The sequence below is a fragment of the Megalops cyprinoides genome, chromosome 8 (assembly GCF_013368585.1).
Source record: "Megalops cyprinoides isolate fMegCyp1 chromosome 8, fMegCyp1.pri, whole genome shotgun sequence".
Classification (NCBI taxonomy): Eukaryota; Metazoa; Chordata; class Actinopteri; order Elopiformes; family Megalopidae; genus Megalops; species Megalops cyprinoides.
Genome location: NC_050590.1, coordinates 27,947,352 through 27,974,796, shown reverse-complemented (window position 1 = coordinate 27,974,796; position 27,445 = coordinate 27,947,352). Strand labels below are relative to the sequence as shown.

General features: G+C 41.2%; 1 protein-coding gene across 4 annotated transcripts; it reads right to left on the bottom strand.

Moving 5' to 3' along the window:
- Positions 1–103: 103 nt before the first annotated feature.
- Positions 104–26,472, bottom strand: LOC118781735 (aryl hydrocarbon receptor nuclear translocator-like protein 1). Of its 4 annotated transcripts, XM_036534756.1 has the most exons (20): positions 26,395–26,472; positions 16,058–16,123; positions 14,202–14,349; positions 13,805–13,825; positions 13,465–13,581; positions 12,242–12,280; positions 11,829–11,864; positions 11,354–11,511; positions 11,041–11,120; positions 10,863–10,955; positions 9,339–9,456; positions 7,310–7,459; positions 6,521–6,767; positions 5,425–5,531; positions 4,508–4,658; positions 3,919–4,007; positions 3,467–3,575; positions 1,295–1,388; positions 882–975; positions 104–727 (listed from the first exon to the last, which is right to left on the bottom strand). In XM_036534756.1, the coding sequence occupies exons 2-20, from the start codon at positions 16,068–16,070 to the stop codon at positions 570–572; spliced, it is 2,022 nt and encodes a 673-aa protein (XP_036390649.1). In that variant the 5' UTR covers positions 16,071–16,123; positions 26,395–26,472; the 3' UTR covers positions 104–569. The 4 variants fall into 4 exon arrangements, with proteins under 4 accessions (XP_036390649.1, XP_036390650.1, XP_036390652.1 ...); XM_036534757.1 differs by lacking the exon at positions 13,465–13,581; XM_036534759.1 differs by lacking the exon at positions 16,058–16,123 and having other exon boundaries at positions 26,395–26,471.
- Between the last annotated feature and the right edge of the window lie 973 nt (positions 26,473–27,445).

Genomic DNA, 27,445 nt, shown 5'->3' with positions numbered 1-27,445 from the left:
CACATTGGTTTCCTACAAATCAAACAGGAGAAAAAAAGGTTGAAAAAGCAAGCCAGAGGCAAGAGAAACAAAGACTTTTATTTTAAAAATATGTCACTGCTGCTACAATACACTTCTACCATATATTTAGAGAAAAGAATTCTTACATGATAGAATAAACAGGTTTATGATACAATTCTCATAGGAAATATTTAACATGGAAACCTTTTTGTAGTGTAAAAACACCATAACACTAAAACTGAAATGGCATTTGAAAAAGATGGGGATGATGCCAGTGCATGTGGATGGACATAGAAAAGCTGGAGAACTGGAACATTTTTACTATGGATAGGTGATGGAAACAGTTACACTGTGGCGACTTCGGTGAGAGGGCTGTACATGCCGATTGATCCCAGCATCCTTTGCATGGCTCCTTGCAGCCTTGCGTTGCAGTGGTTTTGTAAATCCGCATTAGGTTTGGTTCGGGCCCTTGCTGATATGGATCTCAGATGTATGCCTCCTGTCCACCCTGCCCCCAGCCCTCTTTCTTCGAGCCCTGTCAAATGGTCCCGGGTGGGCCTAGTGGGCTCTCACAAGGGCCAAGGCAGATCACTGAAGTCCACTGGACCGCCCAGCCCAGCGTCGGCCTCCAGCAGGCTCATGATGACAGCCATGGCTGCCTCATCATTGCTGGGGCTGCTGGAGCCCGGATCATCCATGATGTCGATGCCGATATGGGAGTTATCACCTATCACATGACACACAATCCTTCCTCTCACATTTCCTTGATTTGCCAACAGTCAGTCTACTCAATTCTTACTTACTTTTAGCCATAAATATATTTATTTAATGCAGTTATAAATTTAGTCCTCTGTGGTGGAGTGCTAAAAGATCATACTTACTCATTATAGAGTTATTGGAGTAGGGGTAGCCTATGGAGTCCGGTCCTGGCAGCATACCCGCTGAAGGAATGTCTGGAGTTCCACCATTCTGAATCTGTGAGAAAGGGAGACAGGAATCAAGATTCACAGTGTTCCCCTAACTCCATATCTTTTCTATGGGCTCAGTGCCTTCACAATACTACATTTCTTTTACCATATTGAAGGTTACAAAATCCCAGTTCACAGCTACACCTATAGAGGTACTAGCAAATCCACTGGACTTTCCAAGGAGATTCACACCCTTTAGTTGAAGTACTGATTTGGTTAGGATTACTCTGTGGGCAGCACACAGAAGAAAGTGTTTATTTGGTTCCTGACTGTACTGAGGAGGGTGAGGAGACAGATGTGGGGGTGGTGGTGGGGGGGTCTCATACCTTCTTGCCTCCTGGGGAACAGGTGTCCGGAGGAGGGGTGCTGGTGATGTTGAGCGGGCTGGAGCCACAGCTGGAGGGTGATGAGCCTCGAATCCTGTCAAAGATAAAAGCAGCTCTCTACAACAAGACTGCAGGACAGTGGCATGGCAACCTTCACAGACAGAGTATACTTACTAGCCACTACACAGCAGGTCTGGGTAAAGACCAATGGCAAGCACTATTTCAGTTCTGCATCTAGGGTGTGCCTCCTCAGTTCAGGCCTTAAATTATTAAAATACACTGATGTGCAAAGAAGAGGTCAGCCAGTTTCTAATCCCTGATCACATGTGGCAAGTGCAGTTATAAAGCTGATGTGTTTCTTACAGTGTTGGGCAAGCTACTTGGAAAGTGTAGTGAGCTAAGCTACCAAGTTACTCTACATTAAATGAAGATTCACTAAACTGAAGCTAGTGAAATGTAGCAAGAGAAATGTAGCAAGCTAAGCTACACCAACACGGCAAAAGTAGTTTATTACATCAGAAGCTACTTTTTTGTTTTTTTAAACTGAACCAACTTCATGCGAAGTCAATGCTATCTCAGTGATCAATATAACTGTCAGTCAAACAGATATGCAGTTAAAAAAAATTTTCAGTTCAATTGTTTGTTAAACAATAACCGGTGATCGTTACTCTCGCTGCTCCAAAACCAATTTGTCAACAAAAACAAACAAAAAAAAAACATCACATAATAAGCTCTACATAATAACAAAAAAGTGTCGAGTTCAGTTAAACACATGTATTTGTCAAGGTACGGCCATGTTGATGCCTTCTGGGTCAATTCCTTTCCGTCCTCAGCGTTACAGGTTCCCTCTGCCATCTTTCCACCAAGTAAACTCAAGCTCGTATGTCTGTTAGGAATGTGCATCTCCATCACTGAGGCCGATGCGATACACATCTCGATGCATTGCCAACGATCCGATATATTGAAGCAACTACTAATGCCATACGATACGATTCACGCCTATCGCGATGCAGTGCGATTTGACATGATTTGATTCAACACAATGCAATTCAACGCAATACGATGCGACGCAAAAGAATATGATGAATTCAATACGGTAACAGATAGTTTGATTTTATTTCTTTGGTTCTTCTTAAGCAGACAGCAAATCATAAATTAACTAAAAAAGTGCCATTCTTACTTCACATATTTGTTTCTCTAGTGCTGCAACTCAGTAAGCATCTCATTCATGCTGTTTGTTTTTGAATTAGGTTAGTTGTGCTGCCTGTGTACTTTATAGCGGCACGGCATATTTTGCAAATTGCATGCGTCTTGTCAAATTGTCTGTATCTCTTGAAAAATCTGCAGTGTTGACAACCATTTGATTTGTAGCAATTCAGTGGAACGTGTGACTCTTTCTCCTCCATGATAATCTGTGACTCACCCGGACACGCCTCCAACTCGCGCAAGACTTGACCGATAGACTTGACGAGAACTGGCCACTGATAGCAGTGGAGATGAGAGAGCGCGCTTGAGAAACAGTTTAGAGAGGAGGAATCTAAATATAAAGTTATTGGTCACATTTCTAGATAATAAAGGCATAGGGCCTCTACTAATAATTATATATAAATAAATTGGAAAGATGTTAGAAACGATGCATCCCGAGGTCATCCCAAACTGTATCTGGTGCACACTTTTTTAATCGGGGCAATCGCATTGTGAACTTTTATGCCGGTGCACTGATGCAAATCGGTGAATCTTACCATTCCTAATGTCTGTATTCCCTTACTCCCCTGTTGTAAGCATGATCCCAAGGATTGGTACATGATGTCACAATGTCATACGGAAGCGCTTCTGTGCTTCTGTGGCTAAGTCCGTGTATGGCGGTGGTGTCACGTACTGGTCCTTGTTTTATTTCAGACCGCAGCAGAAAGATCCAAAGAGGGTTCCTGAAAGATCCGCTGTGCTTGAGCTTCAGAAATGCTAGGGTAAATGTAGCTTGTGTGGACGCTACCACACTACAATAAAAGAGCTTCGCTACTGAAAAGCTATCTGATTCAGAAAACAGCGACGTTACCACCACGCTACTGAGAAATGTAGTTAAACTAGTAACGCCACTACTTGTAGCGACACTACTGCCCAACACTGGTTTCTTAATTGTAGAAGAGGAGTGGAATGAAAGTAAGCTCTCACCTCTGGATTTCCATCACTTCCTCAGCAATCATGCGGCCGATCTTGCCTGCCCCTGCCCGCGTGCCCCCTGGGATACCTGGCACAGTCTGGAGTGCCCGCTTTCCTGCACCTGTCACCAAACATACACCAATCATACTATTAATGCAGAATCCTCCTGCTGGGTAGGCTACAGCACACAGAGAAAGGTTCTGAGAATGCATCATTATCAACTAACAGTAAATTAGTAATGCTTCCCAAGTACACAAGACTTAAGGTTCAGATTTTCTGTTTTTTTTAATACTGCTTATATGCAGATTTATCGAAATACATAAATATCAGTGATACGCAGTGCTATGAAATCAATTCATCAATTCATCCAAACTTGATCTTTCTACATGGGTTTCAATTGCTGAACCTTGCTAGCTCAGCTGCTATGACACAAGCCCAGTGAAGGAGGGGAAAATTGGCCTTACCGTCTCCAGCGGTCAGCACACTGTCCATGCTCTGGGGTGAGGCGGTGAGCTGAGGATAGCTGGGGTCTGCACCATCAAGTGTACTGCCCCTGCGAGAGGGGATCTGTTACACTACACATACATATCCCTCTACACACCCATCTCAACTAGCTCACAGACAGGCCCATGCAAATCCACACAGCTTTCTGAACACAGCCAGGCTCTGACACTCTTCCTACAGTGACTCCATATTGACTCCATATTGCTTTTATAGCAAGATCACAGCACAGAAATAATACCATGACTACTATCATCAAAGCCTTTTAAATATGATGAATGCATAACTGCCAACAGGATGTATATGGTAGTGTGTGGCTATAACTCATACAACATTTCTGTTGAATTTTCTGGAACAGAATCTTCTTTCATCACATTTCCCGGAAGTTTACATCCAGGCAGAGGACACTGGGCATGAGCTTACTTCTGTACACTGAAGTGGTGTCAGTATGTGCATTGTGGTATGTGTGGTATCGTGACACAAATCGAATTGTAACCATTGTAACAGTGCTAATAGTGTGTCTCACTGACAATGCGAGGCAAGGGGACTTACGAGACAACAGTGTTTGTGGAGACAATGTATTCCACCTCTTTGGTCCAGGGGTTCATGAAGCTGAACCAGCGGCTCCTCAGGGTGATGAAAGAGCCGTCTTTTATCTTAAACTTGTAACAATTGGTGTTGATCTTTTCTCTCATCTGCAGCACTGCAAAGAGGAGTGGCCAGAAGGTCAACTCATCGCGACTCACTCACTCCAGTTACACAGTGATACCATCACCTTGGTAATATCATTACAAAATTTAAGACTGCGCGAGTGTAGATCTTTGATATGCTCATTTTATTATGGTCAAACTCTTTTGGACAATCTGTTACAATTTAATTACACATGCAGGTCTGTAATAATCAGCTGCTTACAAGCAACAAATTGTATCAGCAAAATCAAATTGTTTTCTACAAAAAAAGACAGATCGTTATATTAAGTAAAAAACTGAAAATTATAATAGATAATCCGGCGAGGTGAGTTTGATCTTGAAGAGTCATAGTTAAAAATAAAAAAGAAATATCCTGCACTTCCTGCATGAAGAAAACACCAAAAAAGGAACCTTGAAAGTTTAAATAAGCGAATCGTGATCAAACCATTCAGTAAGAGTTGTTTCAGCCTGTATTCTGCACCCTTCAGCCCCCTCTCACTGACACACACACATGCACGTACACACACACACACACACACACACACGCACACACACACACACACACACGCACACACACACACACACACACACACACACACACACTGTTGTGGGCTCCCTTCATTTAGTTACTGCGTTATCTCCATATGTATATGCCTCATGTTTCAGCCATAATTCACAGCTGACTCATAGAGCAGGGTCTGTCCTACTCCAGACCACATGCTAAACTGTGTACTGAAAACCCCCATGCCTAGCCAAGTCAAAATTCTCTGCTGGACTGACCTTGTTTGTGGCATTCTGCAAGGTGCCCGATGTCATCTTGATGGAAATACTCATAGAAAGATGTGCCCAGGAGCTCTTGGGGTAAATAGGCAAGAATCGCTGTGGCCCTTAAAAAGGACCAAAGAGCACTAAATACACATCAGTTCACATTATATAAAACCCTGACATCTAATAACAGCTATATGCCCTTACACAAAACAATAATTAAATGCAACCAACCACATTTCTCTTTTAACTAAAAAGAAACACTTTAACACACTGAGTGATTTGCATGACACTTAATATCAGCAGACTAGTACCAGCTTACTTCTACAAAAGATTAACTGCACATTACCTGCATATCAGGTGACTAACAACATGACTAACACACATTACACAATGACCACTTAAACCAGGCAGAATGTTCATAGAGATAACACCAGCTTTTCTATGTCACTGATGAAAAGATGCATAGTGGTAGCAGCAGCACTGCAGCTCAAGGTTTAAAGGCATTGCATTATCTCTTAAACACTGGGCACTGGGGTATTTTTAAATAAGTTGGTTTGCTCTGCGTCAGCCTCAGCTGGAATGTTCTACGATAGCTAAATTTGGAAAATGACCAGGGGTTCTCTCACACACAATCGGTCTCCTAATTCCACAATGAGGCAGACGTGGGAGATACCTCCACACTGGGCTCTGAGAAGAAAGTTAACACAACCTTTCCTCTTGAGCGTAATCTGCACATTTCTCCTTAGGCTCCACAATTCCCCAAAGAGGTCACAACTTCACCTCACTCATTCTGACCTCTCAGCGTTGACAACGTTGTTAAAAGGGCCAACCCCATCTAGTCTCATTTTTAACTACACTTGCTTGGGGTGGGGCTGATGTCATTGCTTAGACAGAGAGACAAACCGTCCTTGGCATCTCAGAGTTTCAGCATACTGAAACTTGAAACCATCTGAAATCCAAGTATGACACAGTATAGTATAATCCAATACAGTGCAGTCTGAAATTAATGCCATTGGAAATGTGCTGCTAATGAATGTAGAAAAACCCTGTAATTTTCTTCCCTTAAACATATGTTGACTGGACATGTAAAGCTAGCACAAACACTCACCTCTGGTCCACGAAGACAAACTTGCCGTCGATGGCATGGCGCGAGACGTACTCGGTGGGCTTGACGCGGATGTCCCCGTTCATGGGCTGGGGTACGATGTGGGGGTGCAGACGGCCAATAGCCACGAGGCAACTAAGGTTGCAGCCTTCATTGTCCGGCTCATTGTCCTCCTCCAGACCCATCTTGGTGGGCGGCCAGCTCTTTAAGTAGCCAGTGCTATGAATCGTGCAGAAGCTCTTGCGGTCGGCTGCAGACCAGAGAGACCACATACACCCCCCATCTGTCAACCTACAGTGTGCACCTCATAGAGACTGATTCATCACATGAAGGATGTCATAATCTAGCTGATCAACAGGATGGTTCTTAAAGGAATATACACCAGTCTTCCCTGTTTGAAATATGACTTCTATTTTTTGTATTCCAAGACAAATTCACGCTTAAAAAGGAATGTTGAATAAGACTCACCACTAAAATCAGTAGGATCTAAACAGCGGTTTTATATTCTTTTCTGGAGGGCCTGTGCTCACATGGTCTTAACTAAATATACTGCTGATTTGCTGCACTTGCCTCTGCATTCAATATACTGATATCACATGACCCTCAATCATGGAAACTCCTTGCATAAAATACCGCTACATATGCACTACTTTACTTCTGTTTCTCGCCAGTTATGAGAGCTTGTAAGGACTCTCCACTACCTAGGACAAACGTACTATGTTACAAGGACCTAGTCCTGTAAAAAAAAAATATAAATTAAAACACACCAGTAAAAGAAAGGAGAGGTAGTACCTTTCTTTTTGGAGCAGGTTGAAGGGAACTCCTTGTCTTCCATCTTCACAGAGGGCCTGTTGCACTTCATCCTGCAGAAGAAGGAGCGTCGAGCTCCTGAGCACAGTCTGGACGGGCCGGGGGTGATGTCCGTCTTCACCGGGAGGCCAGCTAGAGATGGCCACAGCACACTGTCATTGCACCTGCATTAACACTGCTGTACCTTACGCTGCTTACACATGACTAGCGTGGGGGCGTCAACGCAACGCTCAGCATAGGCTTGACATGCTGCTCAGTCCTCCACATGACAAGCGTCCTAGATATGTAATCACGGAAGTGCCATTTTAAAAAGTAGAGATCAGAAGAAATAAGGCAAAGACGGAACCTCAAGTTCTTACTATCTCAACAACTTTGATGAACATGTATTTCAACAAACAACAGACAAATGCCCAGGCAATTGCTCTGATAGTTCACCCAAGGAGGAAACGAGCCCATAGAACGTGGGTTCTATTTGTGTGGGCCAATTGAGTGAAGTTCGCTCTTTTCACTTGATTTGCGTGCAGTCAGAGATTTGTATGTGTAAGCAGATTGAACTCTTTTACTGAAATATCAAGGTGTTATTGACTCCCTAAATGTTTAAAACGTTTCGGGTGATTTACTTTTACCCATAAGTTGTTGTTAAACCGTAGACATTCAAATTTGATGACTCAGAGACATCTTCCATATTAGCAAACACTCTTTCAAATACCTCTTCCAGCTCTATCGGCATACATCGCATAGACTTCTCGGAGATGCATGTGTGCTTACAGGGATACTAATACACTAGCTAGCTATCGAGTTTTTTGTAGCTCTGTAACATTATATAAATTCATGTTTGGATTTGGCACTTTGACAGAACTAAGCTAGCTAGCTAGCTAATAACCAGGGATGTAGCAAGCTTCTGAGTATGCTGGGTATGTAGCTAATAACTATAAATTATTACAGCCGAATCTACAGACCTGGCAGCCCCATCTCGATGCTAACTTTGCGCCATGCATCGTTTCTTTAGCAAGGTTGTGGTACCACTTGGAAGTGGTGTCACACAACTCTGAAACGCCTGACACACACAGCTTCTCCAGTTTGTCCTCCATTTTGACTTTGATTGGATCTTTAAATTTAATGTTTATATTTCGTGCCGGTGTCGCATCACACTGTAAAATCATTGGTTTCACTCGGAAAGGTCAGCGGCAAACGGGATCAAACTTCAACCAATTTGAACTTTGAGCGCGCTTGGTTTGAGCGCTACGCTACGCTGAGGTCGGAGGCACGACGCTCTCTTAATAGGAAAGCAATGGCAAAGCGAGCATTGGGAGATTTTGACACTAGTCATGTGTAAGCAGCTTTATACTCTATCTGAACTTTCACTGTACCTGCATTACTGTTACTGTACCAGTACTGTCACTGTAAGTACATTACTCTTGTGACAATGCATTGAAATCACACTGCTCCTGTAACTGGCCTGGACTCTTAACACCACTATATGTATGCTGCCAGCATTAAGCAATAAGTCAACTACTCTGTCACTGTGACTGCGCTCTCTCTACTGTAGTGACAGCTCCTGAAATAAATTCACTGGTCTCTTGATAATTTCCAAACATCACCTTGTGGTTTGTGGATTGTCAATTGTTCTAAAGCAATTATTCCAAATACACAAAACATATGGTGTCCTTTAACAATGGAAACAGATGACAAAGGAGCACAATTAACTGCTCCAGCAAATTAACAACAACAACTACTCCTCACTCTTGTTCAGAAAGAGGGTATGCTTGATGTACTTTTAAAGCAATGGAAACAATGCACCGGAACAAAGTGTCATAGCTGGTATAAAAGAGGCCATTTCGGGGGGGTGGGGGGTGGATTTTGGCACAGCGCTTTTGCTTGTGTCCTCGACCCTCATTTAGCTGCATATTTGGCCTGATTAATTCTGTTCCCCTCCACCAGACACAGAGTGTTCCCACTCAGCCTGCCCCCACCCCCTCCCTCTGTAACCAGAGAGGCCAGGATATGTTACTTTTGGCATCAATGAGTCGTTCTCGTGGTGCTGTGTCTGAAGAGGACAGCTGCTCTTTGACTTTGGCAATGTCTTTCGGATGCAGGTAGTCAAATAGACTCTGGCCAATCAAGTCATTCTGCAAAGAGAAAGAGAAAGCAAGTAATGTAAGCAGGCACATTGAAATCAATGATGGAGTAAGCTTGGCATACATTTACCGTAAAACTCTTATTAGTAGCTCAAATTACCCCCAAGGCTGTGAGAAACTGGCTACTGCTGGAGACAGGTATTTAAATGTCTCACATTTAAAAAAGAGGGAATCATGAGCAGAAAAGAGAAATCAGGATGGTTACAGTACAGGTATCTGGTATCCTCTACTAAAAAAAGAGCAGCCTCAGCTTACTCCGACAACCAAAACATCACAATTTTTCTTCAGTATGAGTGTTGCTCTTTTCCTTGTATTATTAAATTTAAAACAGTTCTGTACCTCAGTTGTTTTAGCACAATTCACCCAATACCAGTTGGCTACCAATTTGTCTAATAAAGATTTTCACTGTACTTGCATTTTTTTTATCTATATCATCAGATAATAAGCGGCCTATCAAGAGAGAGCATGAGGACCCTATCATTTTACTTTGGCTTTTGTCTATTATTTTCCTCTACTTTTGATAGGCTTAGAGTCTGATACAATGCTGCAAGTTTGAACAAACCACATGTCCACTGATCTTTCCCAACAATGTTTCATTTCATAGAGAGGCTTTTAAAAGAGAAGTTTGCTTATGTAGGATTTCACCCATTATCAACATCAAACAGAAGACCCCATTTCTACTCTTTTGCAATTTATGCCACCAGCAACATGCCATTTGTTTCCATACATATTTCTTCATGTTGTTATAGGCTTTGAGTCTGAAACACTGTTGAATTTTTCAGCAATGTGTCCTGTCCTCAACAAGAGGAAGGGAGGGTGTTTAAGTGTGGTCTAGTATTTGCACCTTGCACATTCACATTTGTTGTCAATAATTTAGACTATACAAAAGCTATACCACAACATTAAATGAATTAACACTACTGTTACTTGTTGAATAGACTGTTGCTGAATTAGAATGCAGGTGTAAGCTTCAATGATTTTAATATCTGACAGTTAAATTAAACGTCAAAATTTTCAAAAAAACATGAACATTACAAGGGGATTTTGACTTACTTTTGTAAGTCGCTTTGGATAAAAGCGTCTGCTAAATAAATAAATGTAAATGTAAAATTTTGTTTATTCACTAAAATAAGGTTTTATCCCCAGCCACTGAAAAGGACCATCTCTTGTTAGAAACTTATCATGTAACGGAAGTTTTATGGCATGTTTGCATACACCATACATAGACAATGTAAGCATGTTTCAGCCACTGTGATGCTATAATAACTCCAAATGTGTGGACAAGCGGGCTACAAACTAAATTCTTGGCATAACTTAACTAACTAATTGATATTAGGTATACCTCAACAACTGACAAAAAACAGGCTCTTATGTGATTGGGTTTTAAAGAAACCTACTTGGCTGTAGTTAAGGATTTTGTAAACTGATTCCGATACGAAGAGGATTTTGCCACGATCGCAGCCGACGACGAAGAGAAAGCCATCGGCAGCCTAACGGAGAATGGAGAGGAGGGGTTACTTGTCTTCCATGCACAGGCACAAGGGAGATAACACACTCCTGCCAGAATGAACTTACTCTTAATATTAAGTGCTTCAGTTCATCGTCTGATAGAAACGCTGGTTTATAGTTTGCCTCAGTATATGGGTTAGCAGCACCTAAAAGGAAAGAAGTCAAATAGGTTCAAGTGTGTGGGCAGTGCACATAAAAGAAAGGGCATTTGTATCTAACAGATCATTTATCTCATTTATTAGATGACTACCTTCCAACCTCTTGGAAATTAAAAAGATACCAGTGTGCTTTTACACATATTTAAAACAAAACTGCTTCTCACTGCAGTGCGCATATCATTACTCTCCCACCATGTCCAGCCTCTGAACACCTTGCTCACCTCGTAATGTCTTCATGTGTTGGACAGCCATTCGTAGCACCGTGAGCTTGTCTAGCTTGCGGGACATGGCATTGCAGGTAGGCACTAATGACGCCAGCTCGTCGATGAAGCTGTTCATCTTGTCACGCCGTCTCTTCTCGATCTGACTGTGAGCCTCCCTGCCACCCAAAGAGCACAGTTCAGCACAACAGTCCATATCAGCAGCACCACTACAATCTACATCTATGCACTGTCTGACATGAGTGAAATGTAACTTCTCATTTATAAACAAGGAGCTTGGTGTCTCTCAGACATGGAATGAAAGGGGGCTGAAATCCTGAGAATGAAACTTATTGAGCTCAAAGACTACAGTGAGTCTCTCCATTGACCCTCCACTGAACAGGCGCAGAGTCTGTAGAAACGGAACACTCATCCCATTTCCACACAATCCCTCACCAAGGAAACATGAGGAGGGGTTGGGACGCGATCAGTTTACCTGGCATTCTTTATCCGCCCCTGTTCCGCACACTCCCTGGAGAGAGATGGAAAGATGGGATAAGAACAGATTTTTTTGGGATGATAAAAATTACTGTTATATTCTAGAATGCAGCACCTTTCTAAGAGCACCACGTAAATGTAAGGCATAGCGGATCACATGATTGTGCGGCTTATAGTTGTTAGTTGTCTTGGCGCATAAATGGATCCCCAGTTAAATCTGTAGAATATGTGTACGGTTACACAGTCTTTAGTTCGAATTATCATCAGTCATGCATTTTCACCATGATGTTACAATAATAAAAATTCTTTATAACAGCTCAATACAAAGTATCTGAGATTGCATTTTATGTATTTTAATTTATTTCAGCACAAAGTGCTAATCTATTGCAAATAATATTTAAGTTACTCTACCTTCCAAGTTGTTTATCTTTGTCTGTGTCCATGCTGTCCCTTCAAAAAAAGTTATACCATTAGTATTACTATTCAACAATTCAAAGAAATTTTTAAGATGCTAATTTATTTCCATTGCTATGAAAAAGAGGGTCACGACATGTAAATTTCCTTTTTAATAATGACAGTAAAATTAAATTAAATTCCTCCATTTATCTAGAAAGGATTAGTTGTTGTGTTGAAGAAATCAATATAAAGAGATGAAATAGTTGTTCTTTAAAACCAAATCAAGTTTTGAAACAAAACAGAGAAATATTAATAGCATAACAGTGTTAACAGTGAGGGGAGCCAGCCAAGCAGCGTGAACATTTCCCTTCTATACGGGGCGGCAGTGTAGAGTAGTGGTTAAGGAGCAGGACTCGTAACCGAAAGGTTGCTGGTTCGATCCCCACTGTGGGGCACTATTTCAGTAAATATCCAGCTGTATAAATGGATAACATTGTAAAGAACTGTAACCTATGTAAGTCGCTTTGGATAAAAGCGTCTGCCAAATGAATAAATGTAAATGTAAATATTCAAATCAGAGCAGTTGTGTTGTAACCTCCTGTTAGGGTACTTGTTAATGAAATACATCATTTCAAACACCAGGCTTCATTCCAGCCCATTCAGACCAAAGAATAACTCACAATTTGGTGCCTCTTGGAGCTCCATCACCATATTTTTATATTTATCCAATATTTAGATACTGGGCAGATTTAGAGAGAGATTTGAGATTGAGATTTTTGTCATCAGAAGATTTTCTGTATCTTGCCTGTGTGTGTGCGACTTTACAGGATGCTTGTCTCCCTCTCTGGTTAATACAATACTGCGGATGCTCACACTTGATCAAGTTAATGAAAATGTAAAACTTGTACACATTTGAGAAATATATGTTAATTATCAATAAATCATGGTATGTTTTTTTCTATGGTATGTATGCTTTGCACTGGACCTTAAAGCACAGATTTGTCTCAGTTGGATTTTTTTATGAGGCTGATCCAAAATGGTGTTTTCTTTTAAATGTAAACGTAAAGGCAATCAGAAAATGCAATGTCAAGTTCTGCTGGACCCATCTTATACAGCACCCTGTGGGATTTAGAGCGGTGTTTAAAAAAATCAAATTGACCAACTGATTGATTGTGCTCTCTAAGAGGACACATTATTGTTTCTCCGAGTTCAGAGCTTCTCCATGCACACTCACTGACCTGCCATTTTCACACCCTGAGACCGATTTCCACACATCACTGGGATTTAAGAATGGCTTCACCTCTGAGTGACAGCCTAACTTGGGGATGAGGAATCTCAACCCTGTTGCTTGCGATCTGAGGGGACACAATTCATTTTTTCTAGAAATTACATGAAAAAAATAATAAGAATAAGAAGAGGACTTGTCTGTTAAATGCTGAGAATACAAAAATGAGCTTTTGAACTGCTACTGACAGAAAAGGGGATCCTACCAACTGCAATACGGGAATAGATCCAGCCCTTCACGGTCTAATTACACTGTATTTATTTGAGAATTCTGTAAGTTGTTTTGATACTTACTCAAAAGAAAATCCATCAATTCTGCAAGGCAAGGAAATTGATTTATTATGGTTTCATGGGATCTGCAACAATTTCTTTATGTCACTGGCACAGCAGCTGATTGATTTATACCAACTACAACCAAAAAGTTGCAATTTAGATTTGTGAATACTGTACTTGGATTTAGTTATTACTATCAAAAAAAAAGAAAATTAGTTTAACCTATGAAGGACCACTTGTGATCTACACCTTCAGCACACAGTAAAAAATTCCAGTACTGATAAACATATTGGATAGTACACTGTTAAAAAAATTAATTGGGGTGAACACACAAAGTTGCCTTAAAACAGTGCTTGTGACGACATGAGTTCATAGGTACTTTGCCCCAGTGGAAGAACTTAGGCGGAGCAGTACTTACTGGTAGTCTGTGGAGCTTCCCTTCCTCTTGCGGGTATAGTCGATCCCAGGGGTGCTGATGGAGCTGCTGATCAGTTCGGTAGAACCAGGGGACATGAACTCATTCATTGTTGAAGAAATGTCCATTCTTTGGTCTGCCATTAGATCATCTGTGATAAAAGAAACAAGAGACATAAACACAGAGCACTGTTTTTCTCAGACGGGTGCACTTCACCTCTACAAATATCGGACTAAATAAACTGACTGAATAAATGACATACAGTGTCATGGCATAGAGGTACTGAGTATGTAGATACAGATATGTAATATGTAGAACTGTTAACCTTGGCCTGAAGACAACATCTGATTAAAACACAATGGCAGTTGCTATCTGAACCGATGTATCACTATATAGTGTTATTCAGTTATTCATCACAACTTCTAAGCTTCTGTCAGGTACAAATAGTGTTAATTTGAATTTGAAATAAAAGATATTCTGATGTCTTCGTGCAAATGATTAGGCTATGTAAGCGATTTTTCAGTGCTTTTATTTTGAAAGGTCACACTGGAAGTGATGGTGATGAGTTACGCGGTTTTGACTGATGAATGAAGAAGTTAAAAAAGCTTGTCGATCAGTTCAGAGCTCCCATCTCCTTGTTTAATCAATTATTATTAAAAGTATAGGCTTACAACAGAACGCTTGGTTACAATGATAATATTTTCATGCTGCCGGTGCTCTGACTTCTCCTCATACACTACCGGCAAATGATCTCCATAGCAACGCCTATAAACTTCTGACGGCTCTGACAGCAGTACAGTTTTGCGGGTTAAGATTCCATGACCAATCAAAATGCATTCTCGTTTAGTTAATTTCAGCCTACTTTTGTCATTCATTAGGTTAACTGGTCTTCGGTCTTCAATAAAATGACCGTTGGAAATTTGGATGTAATATAAGTTAAAGACAGCGCGAAGGACCGCTGCTTTTTCATTGGCCAGGCAATTAGTTTCTGTTGTTCGAGTGTTTGATTCGTAGTCTTGGAAAAAAGCTTTTGTGTGTTTGCCCAAGTAGTTTCTTCTGTTATTCCTGTTTTTTGTTCGTGATCTTGAAAACAAAGTTTTGTGTGTTGTCCTGAATTTGTTTGAATTTTCAAATACATATCTTTACAATATTTTTTCAATCAATTCCCAAAGTGTTGTTGTTGTCATTTTTTTCCCCAAAAGACAATATTTCCCAACTCATATTTTTACAGGTATGCCACATGACATCAGGTAAAGGGTGCACGGAAGTAGGGGTTATGGGTCACGTAACGTCAGGGTCACGGGTGCACGAAGGTGTGCACCTCAGGTGATTTAAACGTCTATGGCGGCAAGCACAGTCGTCGGGGAATTTGATATGTATTATATGATGGTATATTGTGTGAATTTAGTTGTTTTCTCACTTAGTGTTTTAGTGCAGCTGTATGTGTAAAGTCCGTGAGACGGTGGTGCATTTTTTGTCGAGTTTATTTTATAGTTTTGTTTTGTTGTTTTGGGTAGGATGGTGGAGCCGGTCCGACGGTCTATTGCAGACTGGCTGGTCCACACACACTCATTCACTGTTGGGGTCATTGATGAGGTCAGGAGGCGTTTGTTCAAAAAAGGTTGAGAACCACTGCTTTAAAGATAAGATTCTAGTCTAGTAGTATTTTACTTCATATCCTGCTAAATGGATAATGTGTACAAGAAAACAAAAGTAAATGCAAGTTGTGTTGGACATGGGCGTCTTCCCAGCAAATGAATATAACAGACTGAAACAGTGGTGAATGAAGACAGCACACACCATATCCACTTCAAACGCAGCGCATGTCTTTGAAGTGGCTAAGATAAAGGAACACTCACCACAAATGTTCATACAGGCCGTTAGTCTCAAAGCATCTCACTCCACTCACTCCCAGTCTCTCTGGCCTGCAATGAGATGAAGGAGACAGGGTAAGATGTTTCCTCCTAACTGCCTCTTATGAAACACAGCCATATGTCAACATGTGGCAGAGCTCTTACACTAGGCGTCCACACAGCGAAACACCTCGTGAATTTTGCCAAGCGAATTTTCGCTCTGGGGGCGTGGTCGCGAAAACAGCAAGTATGATTGGCCAGTAGCAAGTGTAGTTGTGGTGCGGTAACGTAGCAAGCAATTCAGCTAGCTTGTGAAGTCAACCAGTCAACTGTGATGAAATGGCATAGACATTGCATTGTGTAAGATCTCCACCAACTTAATTACCTCCCGTTTTTTGCCATGTTCTGAATACAATAAGGTCACCCAGACATTGTAAACTCATATAAATGTTTTCATGCCAACCCTAGCCTGGCTATCCCAGCAATCTGCGTAGTGTATATGTGGTGTCCGAAAATGTTAGCGGTTAGCCTGTCACCTAGCTTAGAGTGTTTAAATGAAGATCTAGATTGGTCTATTTGTCTCAGCTAAGTTAATGTAACATAGAAACAACAACCTGTGTTGATGTAAACACAAATGGTTGCCCATACATCTTTTAATCATATACATATTTTCATGCTACATGTAGCCTTAAGTCTCTGCCATCTTGGTCAGACTTTTTTTGTTACTCCTGCCTCTCTTTTTAATGTCACGTACTAAACACATCACACAATGAACTGATTGGTTCTCACGTGGTTCTCATTTGCATAAAGTTGGGATTTTGCCATCTCAATTTTGCTTGCCTTGGCGATTTCGCCCCGATTTCGACCAACCAGAGTGAATTTCGCCCCCATACAAACTGAATGAGAGCGAAGCGAAATTCACTGAAGTGGAAGCGTACCGTTAGGGTCCCTGCACAATGGTGTGTGCCATCTAAAGACTGTAGTAGGAACTCAATCTATGCTGCAAGGTGACATAAGAGGATCCAGTGGTCAGTTCTGATAACAAACTGACAATTGAGATGAAAAAATACGCAGGTTATTGAAACCCTCCACTGAAGTGGCAGTCAGTTGTTAATATTAGCAGCAGAAATGTACAGATTCAACTGACAGAGAGAACGGGAGAGACAGAGAGACAGACAGACAGAAGTTACATTACAGTAAAATGACATTTTACATTACAGTAAAATGTAATTCCCACAATTTAACATCATTAAATACTGTCAGCATGTGAATTATTGCGTTGGTGAGATTACAACTAGAGCCCGACCAATATAAGATTTTTAAGACCGATACCGATTATGATATTTGAGGATTTAAAAATCCGATAATGATATATCGGCCGATATTCTCTTTTTTTTTCTTTTTTACAGAAACACAAAACATAAACAAAGATTTTTCCTAACATTTGTTATGTGTAGTTATTTAAGAGTCCTCACCAAGATAACATGACATAATGCATTTTAGAAATAAACTTAAATAGTACTTTGAACAAAAGTACAACAAAATGTAATAAAGTTTTGATAAATAAGAGTCAAATGTATAAAAATACAAAAAAACTTTTAAAAATATCATGCCATCTTCAACGTGTAAACTGATACAATGACCTAGAGTAAACACTGCTGTTGCATGCACCTAATACTACATGACTGTCTGCAACGAGGACTTCTGACATTGGGATTTCACACTACACGTTTGAAAGAGAAGCTAGATAACTTTGTTTGGCTATCAAGCCATGCTAGATACTTGTTCAGCCCACATTTATTTACGTGTCCCTCTGGTTTAACCCTTTTCGCACATAACTTATTTTTTATGCTATGCAGGTATTAATTACATGGTTTGTTCTGTTTTCATTAGTGTTATTAAGCTTCTCATAGTTTTCAGTTAGTATTTGCTATTTGTATTTTTTTTTTTTTAGTTAAATCGCTGTTTCCTCGACACTAAAATTAGCTAGAATTTCTCCAATCTAGTGTTCTAATCGCACCAGTTTTAGCAAATGCGCTAAATGGCTAATCACACCGGTGTGACTGTACGCGCAAAAGAGTTAATAATTTCCAATGCACCGACTGTAACTACAGACATGCGAGTCACAGATATATTTACCATTGCTTAATTTAGGCAGAATAAGTTAAATGCTATAGTTTAACATTAGTGGTCTTCCACTGATAAATATAGTATTAGCTAGCTTTGTGGGTAACCTAATTTAGCAATGGACAGTGTTATAAGCTGCTGTAAGCGATGTTGCCAGAGAATTTTTAGAAGTGAAGAGGGAGAAATGATAGGACCGTTGTTTACTCGCTAGAACTGCCACACTGTTTCATAAATACACCTACAATCAAGTTTGTCAACAGCTTAGCCTACACCACCCAACTACCGTAATGTTAAATGTAATTTTGATGTTTGACTGACGGTACCGGCTTTCACGTTACTGCAGCAAAACCAGGCACGGCTGACAGGAACGTTGTCAGGCTTATTTAGGCTAAGAGGAGAAGTGATGGGAGATATTTATTATTATTTAAGTAATGCATTTCACGTGACAATTATCAATTTACCATGAACACAGACGATCTCCGTTGTGGGCTACTCTGCTCGACTCTGCTTGGGTCAGCTGATCAGGGGCGGAGCTATAGGCGGGGCAGGCGGGGCAGTTGCCCCTGGGCCCGGGCCCCTCCTGAGTTGCGGGGGGCCCCCTTTAATGCACATTCCAGGCTGCGTCCTTACGATCAGTGCTCTTTCTTCTCCCACTGACAAATCAATAAGCGGTGATCCGCTATTTATATAGTTCTTGCCAGGTATACTACTTCATCAGGGTGGGGCTCAAAATTTTGTAATGTATATAGTTTAGCCTAACCCAGCCTCTTAGGGAGCAAGCCAGCTCAACTAGGTGCCGGTCCCAAGCCCGGATTAATGGGGAGGGTTGGCATTAGGAATTATAGCCTAAACTATAATGAGAATAGATGATTAACTGTTTAATATTGGCCTATGGTTTTGCACTCCACTCTTGTCACTGGCATAGGCGGGGTTGGGGCCGGGGGGCCCTTGACCAACTTCTGCCCCAGGGCCCTTTGTAAAGTTGTTCCGCCACTGCAGCTGATTGTTGTGATTTGCGGCGTTCCAAACGTGTGCTGTAAACAGTGGAGTTGCAGTGTGCCCTCTGGTGGACAAACTGCTCAACAACAACACTCATAACATGGTTGAAGGATCCACCTTCCATCTCTCCACTTCTTTTTTAATTGTCATTTATCAGCCGTTATAAATGCCGATAACGATTTTTCTGCAATGACCTCATATCGGCCGATAATATTGGCAAGCCGATATATCGATCGGGCTCTAATTACAACTGCCACAGCTCTCTCTCTCCAGGGCAACGGTGTCTGGAAAACTTCATTTAATGAGATTAAATGGGCAGAAAAGAGCACATTCAAACCTCCATTTAATTCACTTCTGAAAAAAAGACAGTTCCGAAAAGGTGACAGGTGAACTACACTTGCTTCAAAAGCACATCCCTGTGTAATGACCGAATCATTAAAAATGTTGATTCTCCTCAACTGAAATGTATTCATTTTAGATAATTTAGGATCATTTCTAAAAAAGAGTAATCTTGCACTGATGGGTACTCTGGTTTCCTGACCAAAGTAATTGCTTTTTGACACAATTGAGTACGCACTGTCTCATTTCTTTCAACCTCATGAAAGACCCATAAAACCTGCAGTGCCTTTTGTGACTGTGGCATTCCTGCTTCTATAATCAAACTAGAACTAATGCTTTCCTGACAGCTTACTCTCCATTGATCTCTTTGCCCTTCCACCTCTGATATAGCTAATGCCAGTTATTCACACAGTGTAATCACAGCTCCCTAAGCCCCATCTGCTTCTTCACCTCAAACCTATTTCTAAAATCCACAACACAGTGTTGTCCACACCAACAACCTAAGCCACATTAGATTTGCGAGAGCTCTGGAGATATCTGAACAACACGTGTAAGCAACCTGATCTTGTTTGCCTACCATCTCCATGCCTATACTGATATCATTTCTCAGAATCTACTCTCGCCTAACATACATTTAACATAGGCAGGCAGACACATGAACGCACACGCATGCACACAAACAGGCAGGCAGGGAGAAACATGTGCACAAGGCTCACACATGTGGGCAGGCAAAAGCACACACATATTTCACAGGGGTGGGCAGACTGGTGCACAGTAGTTCGGTCAGCTCTGTTAACGGACAACCCCAGCACGGTTGCCAGGATACCTGGTAGACCTGCTTGAAAACACACCATTTATGGCACTTCCGGATTACATTACTGTCATTCCTCTCTGCGGCTGAGGAAAGGGGCCCCCCGTCATCTCTTTGTTGCAGTTGTGAACTGTGAGGAGACACGCATTCCCCACAAGCGGCCCCCATGCAGCCCATCCCCTCTCCCTCCCCACCAGGCCGGCTAACTAAATCAAATGTCAAAGGAGTGCGCCAACAAATGGCACAGACAGAAGGCAGGCCTTGCTCATCCTCCCCTACTCTGGTGGCTCCATATGTGTGCTACAGTCATATATGGAGCTGGTCTGCATCGCCTCTGCTCACCTCAGAGAGTGTGTCAGAGTGATCAGGAGAGGGAAAGATGACATAGTTTTGACATATCTGCTTTCACAAGCCACAGGCTGTTCAGTTTCCTTCCCATGTTTTCCTTCTCTCAGCTCTTAAATAAGCTTCAGAGTGTGTTTTAGAAACAGCATGTTCAACTTGTGTCTGTAACTCAAACCTCCTTCCAGTCTCCCTGGGCTTGCACTGGAATGAGAGGGGGCTCCGACTCCACCATTTCTTTTGGGACTTCTTATGGAACATTATTTCCACGGTGGAGCAGTTTGCCCATCCCTGGAAACTCTTGCTGTGACGAACAGCAGTGGGAATGCTGTGGATCATGAATTGTTGCAGCTTGTCTTTGCAATTGGCTTGTTAGGAGTGATTATAAGGCTCAAGCCCTGGCAGTGTCATCTGTCCATTCATGCTACAGACAAGTCACACATCTCTCACAAAACTCCTCCCATAGTCAGGTGGAATTCTCTCTTCCCAACTGTGACCTGCAGTTTGTGACCTGACTACCTGCCCAATCAAGACCACAGCCTTTCCACTTGTTATGGCTTTGCTTACATGATGACTAAATGTACCAAAAATACAACTTTTCAACCAATCTTTGCGTTGCTATCTCTAAAACCGTTCCCTGTGTGTTTGTTCAACACATTAACCATCTCTATGTGACAGACCTGCTAAGAGTTCTGGTTAGACAAATATCACACCAGACATACATCAGCAGACATGAAACAGCTCCAAAAAGCAAATCACTGCTGCATCAGTTTAACTCGAGTGTGCAACAGCAACAACGTGTGACTTTTGGTACATGCAAAAGCGCAACATCCCATCCTTGTGCTAATTATCAGACCTTTGACCAGCACACTAAGCATTAATCTCTAACCTGGGGCAATAAGTAGCTCTTGTCATTTGGATAGGAGACATGTCAAAACAAATCACACTTTGTTATTTGCACAGCTTTCTGGAGCTGTGGGTGGGTCACAGCTCTGCATGAATGGGATGTGGTGCCAACAAAGGGGGTGGTGACTGGCACACAATACCCTAGAGTCTGGCATGGCTAACCTGAGGGCAAAGCGGAAAGTTTGTGCTAGAAAAAGGACCTCGTGTGCAAGTGGCAGGTGAAGTATCTGGTGACGCTGGGGGACAAGCTTGTGTGCTGACGTGTGTGTGAGGGAGAGCAGTGGTAGTAGTGTCATGGGCAACAGTGGTGTCATCAACCACTGTGAGGGCAAGCTTGCCACGTGTGTGATCCAATCATATCATTCTGCTATGGACAGAACAGTCTTTCCACCTGGTTAAAAAGAGCCAGCAACTTACATCCATCCACCACCAGCAAAGAATAAGTGACATCATCCTCACTAAGTAAAGCTGGCGTGTGGCAAATGGGTGATGAATAGGTGCTGCAGGGACAGGATGTTGAGGGGATCATGGGAGCCATCTCATCACTGCCCTCACAGGTTTCAACAAGGCAGAGATGGGCAGGGGTGGTGCACAACCTTTCCCCAGATTAAGTCCTGCCTTGTGTGTCTTACAGAGCTCTCCTGCAGCTCTGAGCGCCAGGGCTACTAAGCTTCTCTCTGAGTGGAAAACCTTCTCTAAATAACCTTCTCTGTACACACCCGTCATCAATAGGCATATATATCAACCCTTCTTTATTCCCTCCCCTACTGGTCCAACACCCAAAACCACATTTGTCTTTCTCTGCTTCCACAATCATCTGGTTTTGCCTCTCCTCACCCACACTCTCCTGTTACCCCCTTTGACAATAAAGATAAAATTTACTCCCACAATGGTCCACTAGGAGAAACATTGCAATAAATCAGTACAGATGCACCTCGTAAGGTTATCCAAGGCAGAACAACAGGGTACAGACATTGTGGGAGTTTACTGAGTCTGAAGATGGTACACTTGGACCACTTTGTGACCACAACTGCATATTCCATTTACAGACCATGTACTGTACTCTGTGACTGCTCAGGAGTATCAAAAGTATGGAGGCTGACAATTAGTCTGTAAGAAAAAGGTCTGGCTACCCTCTTCATTTTCTGCAGGCATTATTCACATGCAGGGCCAGAGGAGAGAGACAGAGGAACAGAGGTGTGCTTTTTCCACTTTCATGCCGGGATGTTTACATGCCCCTCTGAGGAAAGTGTGACATGGAACGTCATCATAAACAAACCACAACAGGGGAAGACACACAGCTGACAACAGCAAACTCAGTGATTCAAAATCTATCAGCTCCAAGCAAACCATAATGGCTCTAGTAATTCTAAATGCACTCTCCATAACCCCTTTGTTTTCATCATAAAAAGAATGTCAAGAATGACAAACAATTACAGTACAAAAAAGTCAATGGAGGCCAAAACCACTATGATTATGAAACAAGCCTTAGAGAGTCATTTTGACATTTCTGTCATCATATGAGAAAACAAAGCAAGCAACAAGAGACCATTCAGCTCTTTCCTAACAAATCTAAATACTAAAAACACAGAGCTCTGTCTTCCCTTGGATGAAAATATCATTTGAAAGTACAAAACTGATTGCCTGGTATGATCACAAAGGGGCTGAACTGAAAATGATCCATTGCAAATGTCTCAGACCCTAATGTATTGTTATCAGGGTAGACTGGGTTTCCACACATAATGCAGAAGGCAGAGAACAACCTCAGCATATTCATTGTTAAAAATCCATACAAAATTGGGGAAACCTCAGTGATCAGGAATACATGGCATGAATCGTTTCAGGTGATGTGGAGCAGGAGGAATCAGAGAACTAATTCTTAACAAAACACATTTAAATACCTTAAGAACTGGGACCAGGGTACAGATGAGACTTGGAACTTTGCATTAAATTGTGGAAAAAAGTTTATACCTATGCCCAGCCACAACAATCAGACAATACAGTAATGGTGATGATGAATGAATGTCCTGGGCAAGATGTAAGTAGCTGGAGCTTCAAGTCCTCTTGAAGTGTTCTGGGATGTCAACCTTGACCCTCTCTCCACCATCATTCACACACAAGACAAGACCTAGCTACCCACACAATTTATCACAGTAAACATGACAACCTAGCCATTTTATGCCTACCATTTTACCTTAGTAAAGCATCAAATTCCATACATTCCTTTTCCTTTTAATAAAATAGTTTCACATGTTTGGGTGTTGAAACTCGTTCATTTTTTTCCTCCCCTGTAAATTATCCTGCATACAAAAATTTGTCTCAGCTTGCCTTAAAATGTTACTTATTTCTTTATTTCTTTTCCTTCATAAAAAGGGCAGGACAAAACACACACAAACTTCACTCTAGGTTTTGACTTTCAGTGCTATTCCATTCGTCTTCATAATAAATATTACATACCCACAATATTCTATGTGTGTGTACACACATATCTATCTATCCCTCTATCTATCTCTCTATATCTTTATATAGATAGATGCACACACACACACATACATCTTTCAGAACATTTCTTCCTGAATATATCATGTACTAAAAACAAAGACACTGAATGTACATAGACAGACAACAAGTCCTTGTGTGACTATTTTGGATGTTCTATCTACTATAAATGTCAAGCCACCAACTACTGTATTTCTGCATAAAAACTGAAACGTGTGCACCCACACACATAAACACATACACACAGACACAGACACACATACAAGTGTGGACTGGAGAAGTTCAGTCAAGACGGAATCAGATGGAATTCCTCACGCATATTCCAGTTTTACAATTTAAAAAAATTCAGAGAAGAACATGAATCTCATGAATTTTTAACTTTGCCCTCGATTTAAGCATGTGTCTTTGATGTAAGCTCTGACTTAATATTTACAAAGTGTCAGGCAAGTACTCTAGGGGTGATTCCCAGGTATGATCACAAAGGGGCTGAACTGAAAATGATACATTTCAAATGTCTCAGCCCCTAATGTATTGTTATCAGGGTAGACTGGGTTTCCAGACACAATGCACCGAAGGCAGAGAACAAACTCAGGATATTCATTGTTAAAAATCCACATAAAATTGGGGAAACCTCAGTGATCAGGAATACATGACATGTCAGGTGATGTGGAGCAGGAGGAATCAGAGAACTAATGCTTAACAAAACACGTTTAAATATCTTAAGTATTGACTTAATATGTACAAAGTGCCATGCAAGTACTCTAGGGGTGATGTTCTGGGACGATGTGATCACAACATATTATTGAAATGAAGGCTATTTACTGCTAATACTGCCATTTAAAAAAATTCTAGGTAGTGTTACTATCAACTGCATAAAATCTTCCTTATTCCCTATTACCCATTGCTCTGTCGGCAGCTTGTCAAAAAATTAAGCCATCCAGATGTTATTAATGTGCACATTCCTCTATATTTGTTTCAAGCAGTCTTGAGGGTTCTTCGACACCCATCCTGTCACCCAAGGGGTACACGTCTTCTCCCCTTTAAATTAGGTATTTAATTCAGTACTAGGTTGACAGTCACCCGTATTACTGCTGCTCTTCCTGCAAACATATGCGCGCACAATAAAACGTGTTTGAAATAGCAATGTGAGAAATGGAATGAGTTGAATTAATTCGGCTACTGTATAAAACGTTGACGTATGTATCCAGTTTATTTTAAGATCAGATTTAAAACTCTACAAATCCAATACACAAGCCAGATCAACATGTATCTCGACCACCTCTTATGCTAGAACATGTTTACTGAAACTTAGCTGGCTACAGTTTTATGACTGGAAATCTTCGTCGCAGGTAATAATGGTTTCCAAACCTCCTTGACCCAGAAGAGAGAACACGTTAAGCGTAGCCTACAAGTAAATTGGAACGCGATCGGTTCATTCTCAGAAACCAATTTTCCCCTTCTGTATAAAACACTGATCGCCATTCCTCCAAGTCATGCCAGACAAGGTTAGGTACTTTTGGCTTTAAAATGACTGCACTTAACTTGTACAGTAGCTACTGGGATATGGAATAATGATAGAATAATGTAACAATGTACAAGAATGCATTCTGAACTTACAGGTTGAGGAAAACGCCACCGAGAGACAACAATTGCCCCGTTTTCTCATGTCTACCCTGAGAAAGATGACTAGTGAAGTAGCTACTTCACCCAAATTGTTTCAATAAAAAAATCAACCTGTGTAAAACAGATCTCAAAACGTGGATGTAAAAATCGTCGCCGGTGGATACTGGAGTCTGCTCCGCAAATAAAGAGCTAATTAAACATATCAAAAACACACTTATGACGTTAAGCCAACTAACACCAACGCGATACTGACACTTGTCAAACAAGAAAATACATTATTCTGTTATAGTAAAACATCGAATGGAAATAACTTCCTTATTGGATCTTATGCAACATTTGACCTCCAAAACCGAATAGCGATGGCGATTAGCGGGCACGATTTCACGAAAACAATGGTACAATAACGTTTCGTGGTCACTCTGTGTCAAATGTGTCTACCTAATACTTACTAACTGAAACAACCAACAAAATGTGCCTAACTGGTTTTGAATGCTGTAAAATAGTGTCATTTCTTTCGTAACATTAAATGGCATCTATGCCTTTAAACACCACCTCTAGTTCAGTCAAGCACTGCCCCTCCTCCCCAAAACGGCAATATGTCATGATGAAAAGTATATTCTTACGATCTGATTTTCCGCCGTGACAACAATTTAATGTTAAAATAAGTTAGCCATGTAAAATAATTAATCGTACTTACGTGGGAAAAGGTAAGAAACATTTAAACACAGCCTGACATCGACGGCAGTAAACAGCAGCGGTATATGACCTACTTTCTCCGTTCTGTAATGACTGTCGCACCACTAACCTACTTTTTTAACCAATTACCTCTCTGGAACAGCCTATGTAGATCCTTTAGCCAATCATAAATAACATTTGAAAACCAGATGGCCACTGAAAATGTGAAAGGCAAATCAAGAATCCAATGAAATAGCAATGATGACGAGACTCGGCCAATGGCAGAATTCCTTCACGTGGAAACGTGTGCTGCTCTATCCTGGGCGTGCTAATGAAGAGTGAATCGGTGAATGCTGGAGCGGAAATATTGGTTATGAATCTTCAATGAAAACCCGAAACGTGGGACATGCCTTAATCCAGAATTGCTGAAACAGTTTTTATTTTTGTAGCGATTTCATATATGTGTATGTACCTATATGTATCGTAACTTAGTTAATGTCCCGAGTTAAAACTTTTCGACTAGCGCTAGAACAGACCGAAAGGTTATTCAGAATTTGATTCTTCTGGTCGCATAGAAGGAGCGTTCAGTTGTATGTAAAATCAGTATTCGAACGCCATTCAGAGTAAAATGTATGCAATTTTTGCAATAAGCCTGTCTGTTTTCCTTGAAAGTCAGTAGATACATCCTATCTTTTCCCTGTCATCACCAACTTCTGCTTTGACACATGTATTTCAAACGTGTCGATATGTAGTTAATATAACTGACTAAATTTGACTTTTAAAAGGCTAGCAATTATGGCATCCTGTAAGTCATTGTAACATTCAGTCTCCACAAGACCACGATGTCAATCAATTTGCAGCAGATTACCAGTTTATTGCATGATATTTACGGGAATTTTTTTGGTGTCATATCTCTGTCCCAAGATGTACATTACGGGCTTTTGTTGATGACTCTTCTTTTTTGTGGATCCAGGATTTCGCTGTCCTTGTTCTTTGTCCAGGACTGACGCCTTTTGCTCCAGAAGGTCCACAGCTGTACTGACCCGACTCCCTGATAGACTGTTTAAAATCCA

Excerpts from the sequence above, each read along its gene's own strand:
- LOC118781735 (XM_036534756.1), bottom strand. Across the intron at positions 10,956-11,040 it reads TGAAGCACTTAATATTAAGA|GCTGCCGATGGCTTTCTCTT; the intron begins GTAAGTTCATTC and ends ATTCTCCGTTAG. Across the intron at positions 4,659-5,424 it reads TGCAGAATGCCACAAACAAG|TGCTGCAGATGAGAGAAAAG; the intron begins GTCAGTCCAGCA and ends TCCTCTTTGCAG.